At 41.4% G+C, this 16,680-nt stretch overlaps 1 protein-coding gene across 6 annotated transcripts in view; it reads right to left on the reverse strand.

The window, feature by feature from the left end:
- The window catches only part of ELMO1 (engulfment and cell motility 1), a 526,001-nt gene that overhangs the window by 388,114 nt on the left and 121,207 nt on the right, over positions 1 to 16,680 (reverse strand). For all 6 annotated transcript variants that reach the window (XM_025464640.3, XM_049093811.1, XM_049093813.1 and 3 more), the window contains 2 exons: positions 14,984 to 15,024; positions 13,960 to 14,032 (listed from right to left, as the gene is read on the reverse strand). In XM_025464640.3, the coding sequence (XP_025320425.1) occupies positions 13,960 to 14,032; positions 14,984 to 15,024 (114 nt within the window). The remainder of the gene's footprint in view (positions 1 to 13,959; positions 14,033 to 14,983; positions 15,025 to 16,680) is intronic.

A 16,680-nucleotide genomic window follows, 5' to 3' on the forward strand; every position in this document is an offset into this window, starting at 1 on the left:
GTTAGCTGCCTGTGTAATCAGCATGATAGCCTCTATCCAACAGTCAGTGGTAAACATTAAATAACATGTCATAAAACCACTGACATCTGAGTAATACCAATGGCAGTCAGTACCTCCTCTCTCCTGCAACCTCTCATTTATGTGACTCAGCTTAGACTGGCTTTTTTTCCCCCTTCATCCTGAAATAAGTATATATGCTTCCAAGTCTTCCCTAGAGGAAAAGCAGCAAATGATTTAAAATGATAGCTCCCATCCAATTCCCGAACTCTAATTAGGAAATTCTAAAACCACCCAAAAAATGTTTTTACAGAAAATTTCAGAAAGTCTACTGCCAATTTAGTTTGAGTCACTGAGAGCAAAACAGCAGGACAGAGGTGAGATGACATTCCCAGAAAGGCAATGGCTGGTAGACGCCCAATGCCAGGGCTGAAGAGCTGGGGAGCTAAGTTAGCACAATCCGAGGCGTGTACGCACATGTGTGGATGTGTGTGTGTGTGCAGGTATGTTTCAATTTTCACAAGCTGGGTTTGGCAGACTGAGAAAGGACTGTGGGAAGCACAAGTAGTACCAATCATTCCTAACCCAAACAATATCACAAGAATCAAATACCCAGGTGTGCCTTATGGCTATCATGCTGCCCATAACTCAACCCCAGCCTTTTATCTTCATCTACTGAACTGGGAAAAGTCTAATAGGTCTAATAAAATCTAAATGTTAGGGCAGCCCTGGTGGCTCAGCGGTTTAGTGCCGCCTTCAGCCCAGGGCCTGATCCTGGAGATCAAGTCCCACGTCAGGCTCCCTGCATGGAGCCTGCTTCTCCCTCTGCCTGTGTCTCTGCCTCTGTGTGTGTGTGTGTGTATTCTCATGAATAAATAAATAAAATCCTTAAAAAAATAAAATAAAATCTAAATGTTAATAATATTAGTAATCTTTTGGTTCCTGACTTAGAAAAACTTAAAATGTAAGGTCTGGGGAGGATTATAAGACACAGTTGCTTTGCAGGTAGTGCAATACTACAGACTGAATGTGTCTCCCCCAAATTTGTTAGTTAAATCCTAATGCATAGTGGGATGGTATTAGAAAGTGGGGCCTTTGGGAAGGTGGGCCTTTCCCCTCCTGAATGGAATTAATGCCCTTATAAAAGAGACCCTAGGGACCTTTCTCTCCCCTTCTACCATGTGAAGGCACTGCAACAATGGCCACGTATGAACCAAGAATGAGGCCCTCAGCAGACACCAAATCTACCAGCACTTTCATCTTGGACTCCTTGCTTCCAGAACTGTGAGAAATGAAATTTTGTTGTTTGCAAGCCGCTCAGTTTGGTATTTTATTATAGCGGCCTGAAAGGACTAAGATACAAGATGACCTATTTCAAAGCATTTTTTGTGTTGGCCACAATTCTTGCTCCAACCTCTATTCTTGGTGACTTGTTTCCACCATATGTACACATAATGCCAACTGCAAACGGCTGCATTCAGTGGTTCCCTGTTTTTGGAAAATGGGTCACACCACAGGGAAGTGTGACTATCATAAGTTTCTCCTTCACTTAATGAAAAGAGAGTATGCAGGGGTGGGGCAGAGAATGCCAGCAAGGTTTCTAAGTCATGGGCCATATTTTCCTTCATGGAAACTCTTAAGTATTTATTTAAGCCTCGCGCTCTCTGCTCTCCTGTGACCACTGCTTCCTCAGAGCTGCCTGAAATCAAGAACTTGAGATGCGTGAACCACATGAATATTAATGGGTCCCCATGGTGAAATAAAGTAAAACAAGTTTTCTCAGCATTGAACTACCACATAATTAAGGGTGAATTATCATTCACAACTACAGTTCAATTCTCAGCATTTGCTATTCGCTACAATGAAAATAAAAATGATAATGCTGGCTTTGAAACTGGATTACAGTCTGATTATCTGCACAATAATGATTTATTTGTACAACATAAGGAATGTGGGGAGAAGAGGGAGCTCTTATTTTTCTCTCCCTATGGCTATTGCTGTGAACTGGAGATAAATTCCTAAAGATAAATTCCTAAATTTGACCACGTCCTCAGAAATAGGTCATTTATTCCAAATAGGGAGTACTTCAATCCATGGAAGTGGTTTAATTATTTTATGAAACCTCATGAATCTTCAAAAAATTTTAATTGATATCCAACAAAGTACAGATGTCTGTGTGAGGAGGGAGAGAATGTATAGATTCTACTTATTTTGGAAAAGATAATTAATAAGCTGTGGGGGGCCAAAAGCCAACAAAACTTTTTAACAGTGATTTAAGACTCTAAGAGAAGCATTAAGATTCATTTACTCTACAGTTCCTCCACAGTGAATAATCTGAAAGTGTATGCGCACATTCTGGTAATTGAATTAACCAACATCATACATAATTTATTAAGAGACTAATTGTATTTTCTATCTTACAAAGAAAACTGCATCACATTAAATCAACAAACAGTCCTCAAACACCTACTTGTTTTGTTCAAGGAACCAGGTGGGACAATGGAACAGGGATCTACAGGCAGAAAATAAAGAGTTTTGATTGCAAGGCATTTCTAATGGAGTGGAAAAGAAAATACAAATTAGCACACAAATAGTTAAACAACGGTTCAAGACAAGAGTAAAGAGATACAGATTCTGATTAGCTAACAAATGAACTGAAGAGACCATAAACTAAAGAAGCAATAATCCTGATAGCAGTAGAGAAGAAGAGAAGACATTTACAAAAGGACCGAATTAAGAAACTAACCTCCAAAACTGGGGTTAAGATCATTTCAGGTCAGCAGTCAAGGTTTCTTCCAGTTCAAACAATTTAGGATTGGTAGGGAGAAGAGGTCAGCTGTCCTGAAATGGTGATTATTTTAATAACACTGCTTCCAGGTGTGTGTTTGTTGCTAAGATTCATCTCCCCAGAAGCAAGGAGTGTGTCATTTCCTGTCTTTACCCCCAGCACCTAATCTGGTACCTGAAACACAATGGGAGGAAGGAGCAAGATTGAGTTCCAGGAGCAAGGTTTATTTGGAGAACACTAACTCTGTCTGAAGTTGAGAGAAGAGGAGAAAGACCACAACACTGAAAATGTGGCCTGGGGTTAGCCTGCTGACACAGATTGATGGCCAGGTTAAGGGAGGAAGGAAGCTGGACCTCATTCTCTCTCACCAACAGTGGAAACCAATCAGAATGATGGCTCCAGTTCAGGGAGCACACAGGCCTACAAGCCAATAAGGATTCGTAATATGGATGGGTTTTCATCATATGTGGGAATAACAGGGAATGATCCAGAGGCTGCTCACACTTCTGGTAGTAGTGTTCAAACACGGCACTAGAACCACCCAGACTTGTTAAAAATGCTGGAACCCTAACCTTGATCTATTGAATCTAAGTCTCTAGATTTGACACATGACTTTCATTTAAGTCTGAGCGCTGCTGTTTTGGAAAATGAAAATATCCCAGGGGAACATGACACATTTACTATCTAGAAAGTAAAGCACTACCATAAATACACGATTATACCGTAAATACACTAGATATCTGGATGCTGCAAATACCTTAATTGGGCAGATTTTATGGTATATGAGCCAGATGTTTACAAAAGAAAGCAGAAGAGTTCAGATCCTACTTAAAAGATTGTTTTTTAATGTGAACTCAATCATGTAAGTCCAAAAATGCAGGATGACAAGTATAAACCTAATTAATTTTAAAATCATATTTCCAATAATCTTTCCAAACACGACCCTCATCAATCATCACTTGGTGTCAGTCTAGTCTACCTCCAGACTGAAAACTCTATGAAATCAGGCACTTAATTATCTTTCTCACCCCAGCACTGTTTAACTGTCAAATTTGAATAAGTCAATTTCTCCCTCTAGTACTCCTATGCCACACTCTATTACAGACTTTTTCTACTTATTTTCCTATGAATAGAAGTTAGAAAATTTTTGCATTCTAAATTAGGAGTACCCAAAAAGGAAGTTAAAGTTGGGTATGTGAGTCAGGTACCTATATGTTAACATTTTATCTGGCTGTGCAGATCAACAAATTCATCAAGAAGATATCACTGTGGAAATAAATAAAGAGTAGTTTTATTTAACTGCAACATGTTATTATTAACCTTAGCCAGGATATCAAGGAGGTTAATAGATAGCAAGCTTTTTGGAGGTAGACATTTCAAGAAAATTCTTCTCCTTAGGTCCCATTATCTCCTTGGAATCAAGAGTGCCACCCCGCATTTGATGTCAATCTCTAGATATATTTCAAAATACCCTTGCATTTCTTTTCTCTCCATAGTAAATGGTTTTCTGGTCATTTCTAGCATAGTCTGACCACTCTTCCCATATGATGCATTCAGACTAATCATAAGGATTCATGATTCAGCTTAAAACCCTCTGAAGGCTCCCTGGTGATCTCAGAATAGGGTTTAAAATCCTAGGGGCACCTGGGTGGTTCAGTTGGTTAGGCATCTGACTCTTGATCTCAGGGCAGTGAGTTCAAGCTCCATGCTGGGATCCACATGGGGCATGGAGCCTATTTAAAAAAAAAAGTTTAAAATCCTTATTATGGCCTTACAAGGCCTTGAGAATTGAGGCTTGGCAAAAACCCTCAAGCCACATCTTGCTCATTTTAAGGGCCTCCACCTCTGTCTTAGATCTCTGTTTAAGGTCACCATTTTCCAGGCTAAATTAAGTTTGGATGCTTTCATCTGTCCTTTGTAACAGCTGCAATTGTAACTGGTTAATTTGGGGTAAATATTTGTCCTTCTTCCCTTCTGGACTATGAGAATCATTAAAGTTGGAACCATCTTGAGCTCAGCACAGTGCCTGGGACATAAAGGAAGTCAATACAAGGTTCTTTTATTGAATATATGCATACAGAGTTGGGTTGTTGTTTTTTTTTTTTTTTTTTCCTCCTCTTGGCATGGCTGTTTCTGTTTGACAGACCTGGATCATGCGCTGACAGATCCAGTACAAGTAGCCTGTCTCGGAGAGTCCAGTGCTTTCCAAAAGCTGGTGACAGGCATTCCAGCAGCCATTAGGGCAAGGAGCATCCATCACAGAAGTCCGGTTCAAAAACAAGTCAAAAAAGAAAGAACTCAGCAGCAAGGCACATGTGAACGTGGAGTCTTTAACAAGTCCACAGCAGGCAGCAGGTTGTGAGGAAAGACAAGGGAGAGAGTAAAGGGGCAGCACGAGAGAGAAACGCTTGGAGTCAGGAGCCCCAGGAGAGCTGAAGGCACAGGGCAAGGGGAAAAAGCAGGAACCTTTTTTCTTTGTATTCCTGCCTGCTGAGAGCCAGTCCTGGGGCACTGGCCCAGGTCTGCAGGTGGTGGCCCGGGCTTGTCACACCTGGTGGAGGGGTAGGCTTGCAGAGGCAGCCACAGCAGTTCCTGATGAACAAATCCAGAATCTTGTACCACACGCAGCAGAAAAGGGAATGTGATGTGGCTGGGTCAGGAAATTTGCGACATTCCTGGGCTCTGGTTTGCTCAAATTAAAATGCCTATCCCAGGGAAAGTTCTTTGATCAAGAGTAACTATGATCAACTTAAAGTTGGTTTAAGGGAAAGGGGAGAACTGAAAAGCCCCAGCAGGTCCTCTCACAAGGGTGCCAAGACAGGAAACAGAACGCAGAGGGGGAAATCAGGATGGGGAGCTTCTCCCTCTCCACCTCCTCTGACTCCCTCAGGGGCCTTGATCCTCACTTATCTCAATTCTTCCTGCAGGCGGGTTTCGCTCTGTGCACTTATGGCTCAGTCTACCAAGCCCTATATTTAGCTTGCAGGAAGATTCATCTGCCATGGAATGTGATTCCATATGACTTTCCTGTTCCAGCAAACACCATCACCCGACTCACCTCTCCATTTCAGATCCCCAGAAGAGAATGTGTGGGGACGCAGCTAGGCTAAGGTGTCAGCTCCTTGTACCATGAGCTGTGGGGGCAACAGGGAAACAACACATGGCACCAGGCCATAGAGCTGCTTCTCCCAGGAACCAGGGGCAGGACAGCTCCCCAGTTAAAGACACATCTCAGTTTGCTTTGTATTCTGCTTGGTGGTGGTGGCGGCGGAGGTGGTCTGTGTACTCGTGTTACTTTCTCCAGGGAAGAACACACTCTAAATGTGAGGCCTTCTGTAAACTATTAAACTGAAATACAGCCTTATATTCCTTCTCCTTAGTTAGCCCTCCCCTGTAATGATTTTTCAGTGACTTTCAAACATTTTTGACCCCAAGCCAAGGGAAAAACTAAGACCATCTGCGTATTATATATGAATGTATGAGAAGCAAATATTTCACAAAATAACATATATAATAGACTGATATTTTTATACCCTAATATAGTCCATCCTTAAAGCTCTTTCAGTTGACTAAAATGATTTCATTCCCACTAATGAGTGAGGATCTACAGTTTGAAAAATGCTACTAGTAATTCCATTGTCCTATAATTGTATTATTTAAAAAGTTTGACACTTTCACATTATACTTAAAATAGAAAGTTCCCCAATCTTTTCTCAGTAATACCTCCAACCCCACAAAATTTTAGCCGCTTTTAAAAGATGAACCAAGTTGACATGAGATGTCTTCTACACGAAACAGAAAAATGTTAACACAAATGCCCCTGCTCACTTTTATTAGATAGCCGATGTCCATCACACTAAAAGGGGCACCTTTGAAATAAAAGTCACCCAAGGCATATGTACAAGTTTGAATTGTTTTCATTGCAGCATTCTTGAGCCAGCCACATGACACCCCTGCTCTCATTTTGTTTAGCGACCAACAGAGACATGTACCCTTGTGTTAGCTGACTCCATTCAGATGCCATCCACCATCTCTGTACAAAACGGACTCTCCCACGCAGAGAGGGAACCGGTTCCCTTGGACTCACTAGCCTTGTCCCAGTGGGAAAGCAGCTCTCTGGTGATGTGTGTACTTTGCAGAATTTCTAAGGCAAAAATACTTGGTTCAGCAATGCTGCTCAAATTGGGTTACTGGGTCAAAGGTGTATGTAGAATCAAAGGCTTTCTGGAGGACCAAGGGCTGATAGAATGAGGACCTTCAGCAGAGGAAACCAGGGGGGGTAAAAGAAGAGGATGGAAAGATCTGTTTTCATCTCCAGCACCAAGAGCTGGCGTACGCCCCATTTGCGGTATGGCATGGTGAGAATTGCTAAAATGCCTGCCTGTCTCACTGAACAGCCTAAGAGCATGGAGTCAGTCTTCCCGGGTCCAATCCCAGCTTACTTACTTACACCCCTGAGCCCCTGTTGTGCCTCCATAAAACAAAACATATAATAATAAAACCTTGTTGATAGCCTTTTTTTTTTTTTTTAGAAGATTCAGTAAGAGAAACAATCCATGTGAAGCACTTGGCGGGGAGAGCTTGCCACATAGCAAGCATCCACCAAGTATTTCCCCCAACCAAGTAACTCCTAAGCTGGCCTGCCAGGGTGCTAAAACTCACAAAAAGAGTTCAGTCTTGGAATGAATATATTTCCCAAATTCAGGTTAGATGTAGTTAGCCTGCTCCAGAACCCTTTTGGCTTCCTCTTCCCTTCTATAATCACTTGGTTCTTTCCTCTCCTTCCTCAAAACCTGTGCCCATTTCAAGACCTTCTCCCCCACTAGGTCTTGAGATCATGAATGCGGAGAATGGAACATATTTTTCTCACTAAGCTCTCTGTGGGAACCCAGTATTCAATGTCTGATCACTGAAATGCATTCCACAAGATAATCAAGTGGTTGCCTGACTCGGTGGGACATACAAATCCCAGGGACACAATCCCTATCTGTCCTGATTCTGGGAGGCTCAAGGCCTCTGAAAACTGAAAGTACCTGGGAGATGAGAATGGCATAAAAAGGGGGTGCCCCTCAAATGACCTCATTTCCTCCCCAAAGGTTGCTGGGGCCAACCTTGCCAAGACAGCCCATGGTCATCTCTTACTACCCAGTAAGAATGCATTTAAATAAGATCCTGCCAAGGTATATCACGATATTTCATACACTTTGAAACAGATGGTAGTAGGGGTTGACAGTAGAGTTTACAGTCTACCAATGGCATCCTTCACCATGCCCCCATGCTCTCTGCATGCTCAGGGTTAAGGATGACCAGGCAACTTTCCAAAAAGGAATGGTATGAGTGCAATAATACTACCTTAGACAATTACACAATCCATATCGAAGGCAAATGAAAATGTACAACAGTTGACCAGTGATAGCACAAGAGTCAAGAACACTGATGCCCAACTCAGTCAAAAAGTCACATATAACTTTTGACTCCCCAAAAACTGAGCTACTAAGAGCTTACGGTTGACTGGAAGTCTTACCAATAACATAAACAGCCAATGAACACATATTTTATACGTCACATGTATTATATATTGTATTCTTACAATAAAGCTAGAGAAAAGAAAATGTTATTACAATCATAAGGAAGAGATAATGCATTTTCAGTACTATATGGTATTTATTTAAAAAAAAAGTCTATATATAAGTGGACCTGTGTAGGTCAAACCCATGTTATTCAAGGGTCAACTGCACTTTGCTAATCCCTAGTGAGTGGAAGACTACATGTGACAACTTCCTTCAGGTTATCCTCTTAGGGAATAAGGAAGCCTCAGACTAAAGCTGGTAACAAATGCTCACAGGCTGTAGCTTCCTGTATTTATTTTCTTGAGGTGGTTGCCATCAGGATCACTGGCCTGGGGTCAGTAGAGAAAAGGCATCATAAACAAGCTGGGGCGCATGCAGTACAGACTGAGGGTTTCCCGAAGGTGACCTAGAAAGCTTTGCAGAAAGACCCACCTGGGTTCAAACCTCAGCTTGACCACTGCCCATGTGTGTGACCTCAACAACCCTGTTGCTTAACCTCTCTGGGTCTCACCTCCCCCATTGTAAAATGGACACAATAACACATGCATTTACCAGATAAAAAGGAGATAATGAGCTGAAATGCTTAGCACTCACTCTATATAAAACTCTTTTTGGGAAGACAAATTCCACTGGAATACTTAAACGTACAATTCACAAAATAAACAAGTGGGATGCATCAAACTAAAGAACCTTCTTCATGGTAAAGGAAACTATTGACAAAATGAAAAGGCAACCCATGGAATGGAAGAAAACAACTGCAAATCATTTATCTGATACAGGGTTAAAATCCAAAATATACAAAGAACTCACACAACTCAATGGGAAAAAAAACCCAAACAATCCCCTTAAAAATGGGCAGAGAAACTGAATGGACATTTTTCCAAAGACATACAGATGGCCAACAAGTACATAAAAAGGTGCTTAACATCACTCATCATCAGGGAAATGCAAATCCAAACCACAATGAGCTATCACTTCACACCTGTTTGAATGGCCATCATCAAATACATAAATAAGTGTTGGCCAAAATATGGAGAAAAAGAAACCTTCATACAATTGGTGGGAATGTAAATTGATGCAGCCAACAAGGAAAACAGGATGACAGTATAGAGGCTCCTCAAAATTTCAAAAATAAGACTATCATATGAACCAGCAGCCCCTCTTTTGAATATTTACCCAAAGATAATGAAAATTGGCTATGAAAGAGACACATGCACTCCCACGTTCATTGCAGCATTGTTCATGACAGCGTGGTATAGAATCAGCGTTAGTGTCTGTCAACAAGTGAATGGGTAAAAAGTGTGTGGTGCATGTATACAATGGAATATTATTCAGCCATGAGAAAGAAGGAAATCTCACCATTAGCAGAAACATGGATAAACCCTGAGGGCATTATGCTGTCAGACAGAAAGACAAATACCTTGTGGTATCACTTTAGTCAAACTCACAGAAACAGGGAGTAAGAGTGGTTGGGGCTCCTGGGTGGCTTAGTCAGTGAAGTGTCTGACTCTTGGTTTCGGCTCAGGTCATGATCTCATGGGCCATGAGGCTGAGCCCCGTGTCAGTCTCCACACTCAGTGGGGAGTCTGCTTAAAGATTCTCTCCCTCTGCCTCTCCCCCGACTCACATTCTCTTTCTTTCTCTCTAAGATAAATAAATAAATCTTGAAGAAAAGAAAAATGGTTGCCAGGAGCTGGAGTGGAGGGGGCGCACATAGGGAGAGGCTAGTAAAACTATACAAACTTTCAGCTACAAGATGAACAAGGTCTGAGGATCTAATGTTAAAATACATAACTATAGTTGACAATGCTATATTATGTAATTGAAATTTGCTAAAAGAGTAGCACTTAAATGTTCTCACCAAATAAATAAATAAATCGGTGAGGTGTTAAGATGTAATTATATGGTAGGAGGAGAATCCTTTCACAGTGTATGCATATGTCAAATCACCATGATGTAAATTTAAATATCTTACAACCTTATTTGTTAATGATACTTCAATAGAGCTGAAAAAAAGATACACAATTCACTTTTTATTTTCTCTCTCTCTCTCTCTCTCTCTCTGGGACATCACCTTGAAATATAAAAGTTTCTGGGGCTGAATTTGAACTTGTGAATCTTAACTTTCTGTAAGGCATTTGCATGCAATGCTTTTGCTGAACGCTGCCCAACAACATGACAATCTCTCCCACTGCACTGAAAAGCCAAAGTGAATGGCCCACTAAGTAAATGAAGACTGTTTTGGCAAATACATTTCGATAACATGAGAAAAGTAGGGGAGGTGCCTTCCTGGGGATTCTAGAAGAGAGTCACACCACCCATCCATCAGTCACGAGATGTGTTAGCTTGTTGAGCCTGGGGCATTTTTCTTCTTTAAAATCACAGGTGATATTTTATCTCTGGCAGAGGGAGGGAGACCACCTCACATGCAAGGAAAAATCAGTAACTAGGAAGAACGTGCATAAGTTTCAAAAATTAGTCACCAGTTACCATGGTGATGCAAATATTACCTAACAGCTCACTGGGCTGTAAGTAACCAAGATGATACTAAACACGTTACTTCAAAATGGAAAATGAGCTCTATTTATAGGAGTACTTGCAAAGAAGTAGATGGACCCAACAGCAGACTCAAAGCAGCCCAGGTCTGCCCCTGTGACCCAAGACTCAAGGTCCCTCTCCTGCCCTGCGCACGTCCAGTCGAGCTCTGTGTCACATGGACACACAGCTGTGCCCAGTAACAGCTACAAAAGGAGGAGCAAGGACGTTTTGTTTACAAACAAAGGGCAGTAATTGGGAAGAGGAGTCTTCTCATTCCCTAAACTCTTATAGAAGAATAATCTCTCCTCCTGCCCATTCAAGATGGGCAGACTGGGTGACAGACTTAGGTGGCAGTCCCTTTCAAACTCAACATTAACGATTTCCTCAGGCAGCCAAGATTTTTCCCAAAAAATGATGAGGATGCCTGAGAAAATAACAATTCTTCCACTGTTCTGAGTAGCTTTAATTTTCTGAGTATGCATTAATGTTAATTAGAACAAAAGCGTCAATATTATTTGAAATTTTTTTAAAGATTTTTATTTACTTATTCATGAGAGACACAGAGAGAGAGAGAGAGAGGCAGAGACACAGGCAGAGGGAGAAGCAGGCTCCATGAAGGGAGTCCAATGAGGGACTTGATCCCAGGTCTCCAGGATCATGCCTTGGGCTGAAGGCGGCGCTAAACTGCTGAGCCACCCGGGTTGCCCTATTATTTGAATTTTTAAATTATTCAAAGAGTTGGCTGCAGGCAAACTCTTAGGTCAAACTTATGGCATAACTTCTAGTTTACGATGCACGCTATCTTGTACCTGTGGGTGCTGGTACCGAAAAAGCAGTCTCAGAGCTGTATTCCTTCAAGTGGTCCCCAGGTTTCCACAGAATTCCAGGGAGGCTCTAAAAATGCAAAATCCTAGGCCATATCCAAGGCTGGCACAAAATCTGAGTCTCTGGGGTGGGATCTGAAAGCTTACATTTCTAAAAGGTTCTCCCTTCAATGTGTATGTTCTCTAGTGTGAGAATCTCATCCTAGTAATCTCCAGTAAACTTAGAGGTCTGACAATAAGGACAGAAGACAGGACAATCCCAGGGGACACAAGCCAACGCATATTAATCAAAGGCAAGATTGTGATTCCATGACTTTTGGTTGTGGTTTTACCATAATCCAGGGTAAAAACCCAGTACAATATACATGTGTTGTATATGGGTGTGTAATGACCCAAGGATTTACAAACAACATAGGTGATGTGCTGTGACCTATTCTATTCTCATTTTTAATGCTCTCACAGCCAAAAAAATTGATATCACTACCCACCAACTGGTGACATTTGAAAACCCTATTGGAACGTTTTTGCCCCGTAATTGTATCACTTAATAATTTTTATAATTTCTCATATTATGCTCCAAGTAGTAGAAAACCATCCGAGCTTTCCAATAATACCACAAAAGTTGCAATATTTTAGTTATCTCTAAAAGGCAAACCAAGTTAAAACAAGAATTCTGCTTAAGATAGCCGCAGCAATACATTTAATGGCCAACATTTAACTTATTTATTTATACCCTCTTGATCTCACAAAGAATAACACGCGGGTCATATAAATGCGTTAGAGAATAAATGAAAAATCTTGAGAAAACGGAGCTAAGGGAAAATAAAGACAGGAAACTAAGAGTGTGTGGAACAAATCAAAGGAACAAGCAAAATTAAAGACAACACAGGCCAGGGAATCTAGTCAAATTGTTTACTCTCAGCTTTCCGTCAACCAGTATGAAGAGGAAAATGTGATCAGTTATGAAAATTCCAGATCCCATCTGGGAAGACGAAGCAATTTCTAAGTAGCATTTCCAGGCCTCTGGCTGACCCCTTCCCTGCCCCCACACACACAGTCTGGGGAGAAGGAGCCCTCACAGACCAACAGGAGCTTGTTAATCGACCGCCTCAACCTTGCACCATGACTTGATTCGTGGGTAAACTTACAGTCACACTAGGGACTGCTTGTGGGAAGGAATAAAGCCTAGAGCCTGAGGTCATCCAATGCCCCTTCCTCCAGGAACACTTTGTGTTTTTTTTTTTTTTTCCAGGAACACTTTGTATTTACTTCTGTCCCAGGACTGACCAGCTAGTTGTCATGAGAACTGTTCACAGGACTGACCCTTCCCTCTGCACCAAGCTTACCAGGTTATAAAGTTCCATGAGGACAATATTGGTTCTAAGTATTTCAGTGACTTCTCCATTAAAACTGAGCTAAATGCTAAGCTCTTCTAGAAATTCCCAAAAGGCAAAGTGATAGAAGCACAAAAGTCTGAACTTCCTTTTTGATTCTATAATTCAGTACCCCTGAGATAAGGGGTCAAGCCATCAGACTTCTATGATCCAGTTTCTTATCTGTTAACCAAAGCCAGTATTGTTTATAACACAGGTTGGTCTTGAGGAAGAAGTCCACAAACAATGGGCCTGGTCCAAATGCTGGCGGACAGTGGGTGCCAAATAAATATTAGCTTTTCCTTCTCCTATCGGGGAATCTCCCTAAGACATTGCTTTTACTTACTGCCAGAATCACTATAGTTTTCACCCCTCACTCCCTCCCTCTTCTACAAGCTTGCTAAAGAACTTAAAAAAAAAAATCACCCAAGAAAAAAGCAAGTTCCCAGGAGCCATAGAACACCTTTGAAAAGGTTTCTTGTCATTGTTTCAACTACTTTAAAGAAGACTTAGAGATTGGTTTAAAAAAAAAAAAAAAGTGTGAGAAAGGAGTCATTAAACATCAAACAAATGCTTTAACCAAGGAATAGGAAAGAAAAATAATTAGTAAATTCACTGTTAGAGGGCAAATGCAGTTGCTAAGATGGGATGCAGGAACATGTCTGTCTTCACTCTTGAATGGGCTAAAAATTGCCTTGTTAATACTAAAGTAGCCATTGTTTGCTTTGCACACTCTATTTTCACGGATGGTAGAAATTTAGAATTTAGACCATCATGTCCAGTCTAGCCCTGAACAGAGGAAATATCAGTCAGGTTTTCATTTTTTTAAAGATGTAAGTGTCCAAGATTAAAAAATGTGGTTGACCTACCTTTTCCGTGATATAGAAGTTTGAACTATCGGCATGTTGCAGTGCAAAGTACTCATGGTTGGCAAGGGACCACCTGAAAAATATAAGCATAAACTGATCAGAAAAACAAATGATGGTCATTTTCATTTTTCTAGCATCAACAGAGTTAGATGCACTTGGCAGTGGGCCCATACTCAACAAGTCCCACAGCACAGCTCCTCAAACAAAATGATATTAGCCTGACCAACCATTTCCTATGTGGACCATCTTGGTCTTATGTCATGCCTAGTGCTTTGAGCACTTTCATGGCTTTGAGCAGGTGTATTTAAATACAAAGCTACATTCTTCCTCATTTTGAAGAAGTGGAGCAGAAAGAGGAAAACAAAATAAATGAATACAATTTAAATTTTTGATAATTGTGTCATTCCAACCTCTCTGTGTTCTACGGTCCCCCACCAGCATGCTTGCTGCATACACAAACATCCCAATTAAGTACCCGAGGTCTTAAATAAACTGCAAGTAGTACTCTCTTCATAATTCTGCTTTGAAAGCAGAAAAACCTCATGCAACTTCTTTGTGTGCCTCTCCTTTGGATCGTGAGGGCAGCCAAAGACAGAGAGGAAAGTCGTAACACTGTGAAGTTCACATGGAAGCAAAACGACACATGGACTGGTCTTTTAAATTCTTTTATCTTCTATGGGAACCTAAATGGTCCTCTCCATTTGTATCAGATGAGGTGTGTATTTAACCTCGGGAACTTCAGATGGCTCCCTGCTAAGTTGGATGAATGAACCACAACTTTTCAAAATAAATAAAACCAGTCCCAGCGTGCATACACCAGCCATTTCACACTTCCTGCTCTTCCAGGAACAACAGTAATTTTTTGATGTAAGAGGGCATGTAAATCTTACATAGTAATTTGTGATGTCTTTGGGCAGGTCACGTAGTGACTTATGAATAATATTTTATAACTGCTCAGGAATATTTTATTAGCTTCTCAACTTGTGGACTGAAGCAACTCAGATGAATCCTGAGTAATACTTACCCATCACAGACTTCCTTTATTATTGCAGACAGCGGTTTTTTCTGCAAAATAGCAAAAAAGGGAAATGTTGTTAGTTTCATTTCATCATTTTAAGCAAAAAGAAGAAGAAAAGGAAGCCTAATAAAAAGATATCTAAGTAAGGAGAATTTACATTTGCTATTCTTGGTTGTTGTCAGTAAGTCTGTTATTTTTTTCAAAGTGTAATCTACCAGCCATCACCACCAAATATAATGATGATTTATTGCCCTTGTGGTCCTCTTTTCTATTCTTAACGTTATCAGTTGGACAAAATAGGCATCATATTTAACTTAGCTGCATTAAAATCAGGATGAAAACACAGCAACAACGAAAGCCCCAAGGTTAAATGATAACCAGAATTCCTTGGGATTAGTACATGAAGCTGGCAACCGGCAGTTTGGTTTTATGCAAACAAGCTTGGATTCATATTTTTACGAGAACGTGTGGCAAATGGAGCATGAGGCATTGCGAAATTGTTCCTGCAAAGTGTATAGAATTCTTCTCCCAACCATGGCCCTGACAAATGCCAATCTTGCGGCAGCTTGAGCTGGACACACTCGAGTAATGAGACCATGACACCATGTGCCGTGGTGTCAACTGGCCGGCTGACTACAGCTGTGCTCCAGGCCTAATAGCCACAGCTGTGCTCCGCCTGCCTCCGGAGAGAAGGAATGCAGCAGAGAGAGAGACACACACAGCTCACCCAGTGATGTTGAAACTTCTCTACTCTGGATACAAACAGATCCTGTCTGTCCCCTGGGGTGGGTGGTAGCGTGTCAACGGAAAGAACAAATCACAGACAAGAAACAAGGAGAGAAGAAAAATCAGAGAAACACATGGTCTTGGATTTTCAGATACAAACACAGAACGCTGTCTACACGTAAACATGTTCTGCTTCTGCCCTCTGAAGGGCAACGTGGTATGGGGAAAGGAATTCTGAATCAAGCAGAATGGATTCCAATCCTAACTCTGTTAACTCGTCTGCAGTATAACCTACAATTTCTCTAAGTTGCTGAACCTCGACCAATTTATCTGTGAAATGGGCATAGGACCTATCCACTCTTCAGGGCTGCTGTAAGAATTAAAAGGGAATTAATACAAGGAACAAAAAATTCAAAAAAGGGTTAGGGTTCTGGCTTCTTACCCTCTCATGTTGCTGAAAAGGTTCCATTTTCTCCTTACACACTTGCCCTTGGACACGATGCTACTGTAACTGCCCTGTCGGTGAATTCTGAACACTGTTCACAGCCCTTTCTAAGGGCCTCCAGCCCCAGCTAGAAGCTCCAGCTCAGTCCACCAATGGTATCCCCTCAATGAACTCCCTCCACCAGAGATCCGACCTCTATGACTGAGTCCACCATCACGTGTTCAAAAGAATGGTCAACTCAACTAAAAACCCAGTGGGAAGAAGGGGCACCTAGAATCACTGAGGAATGGAAAGGTGCTGGGGTATCCCGACCTACTGCGCTGCTCTCCTTTAAAGAGGAGAAATGGAGATTGGGTTCTACAATGACACTTACGTGTTGTAGAAGCCAAGGGCTTCGCAGGAACTTGTCCACTATTTATGGCCCTACCTGTGAGTTGAGGGTGAAGGTGTTCTCACAACCAAATCACAAAGGGATTTTAGGAACAACACTTTGCCCAGAAGACAAGGACTTTGCACTTCCAACCGCCAGGGC

Source organism: Canis lupus, chromosome 14 (assembly GCF_003254725.2).
Source record: "Canis lupus dingo isolate Sandy chromosome 14, ASM325472v2, whole genome shotgun sequence".
NCBI classification, from domain to species: domain Eukaryota; kingdom Metazoa; phylum Chordata; class Mammalia; order Carnivora; family Canidae; genus Canis; species Canis lupus.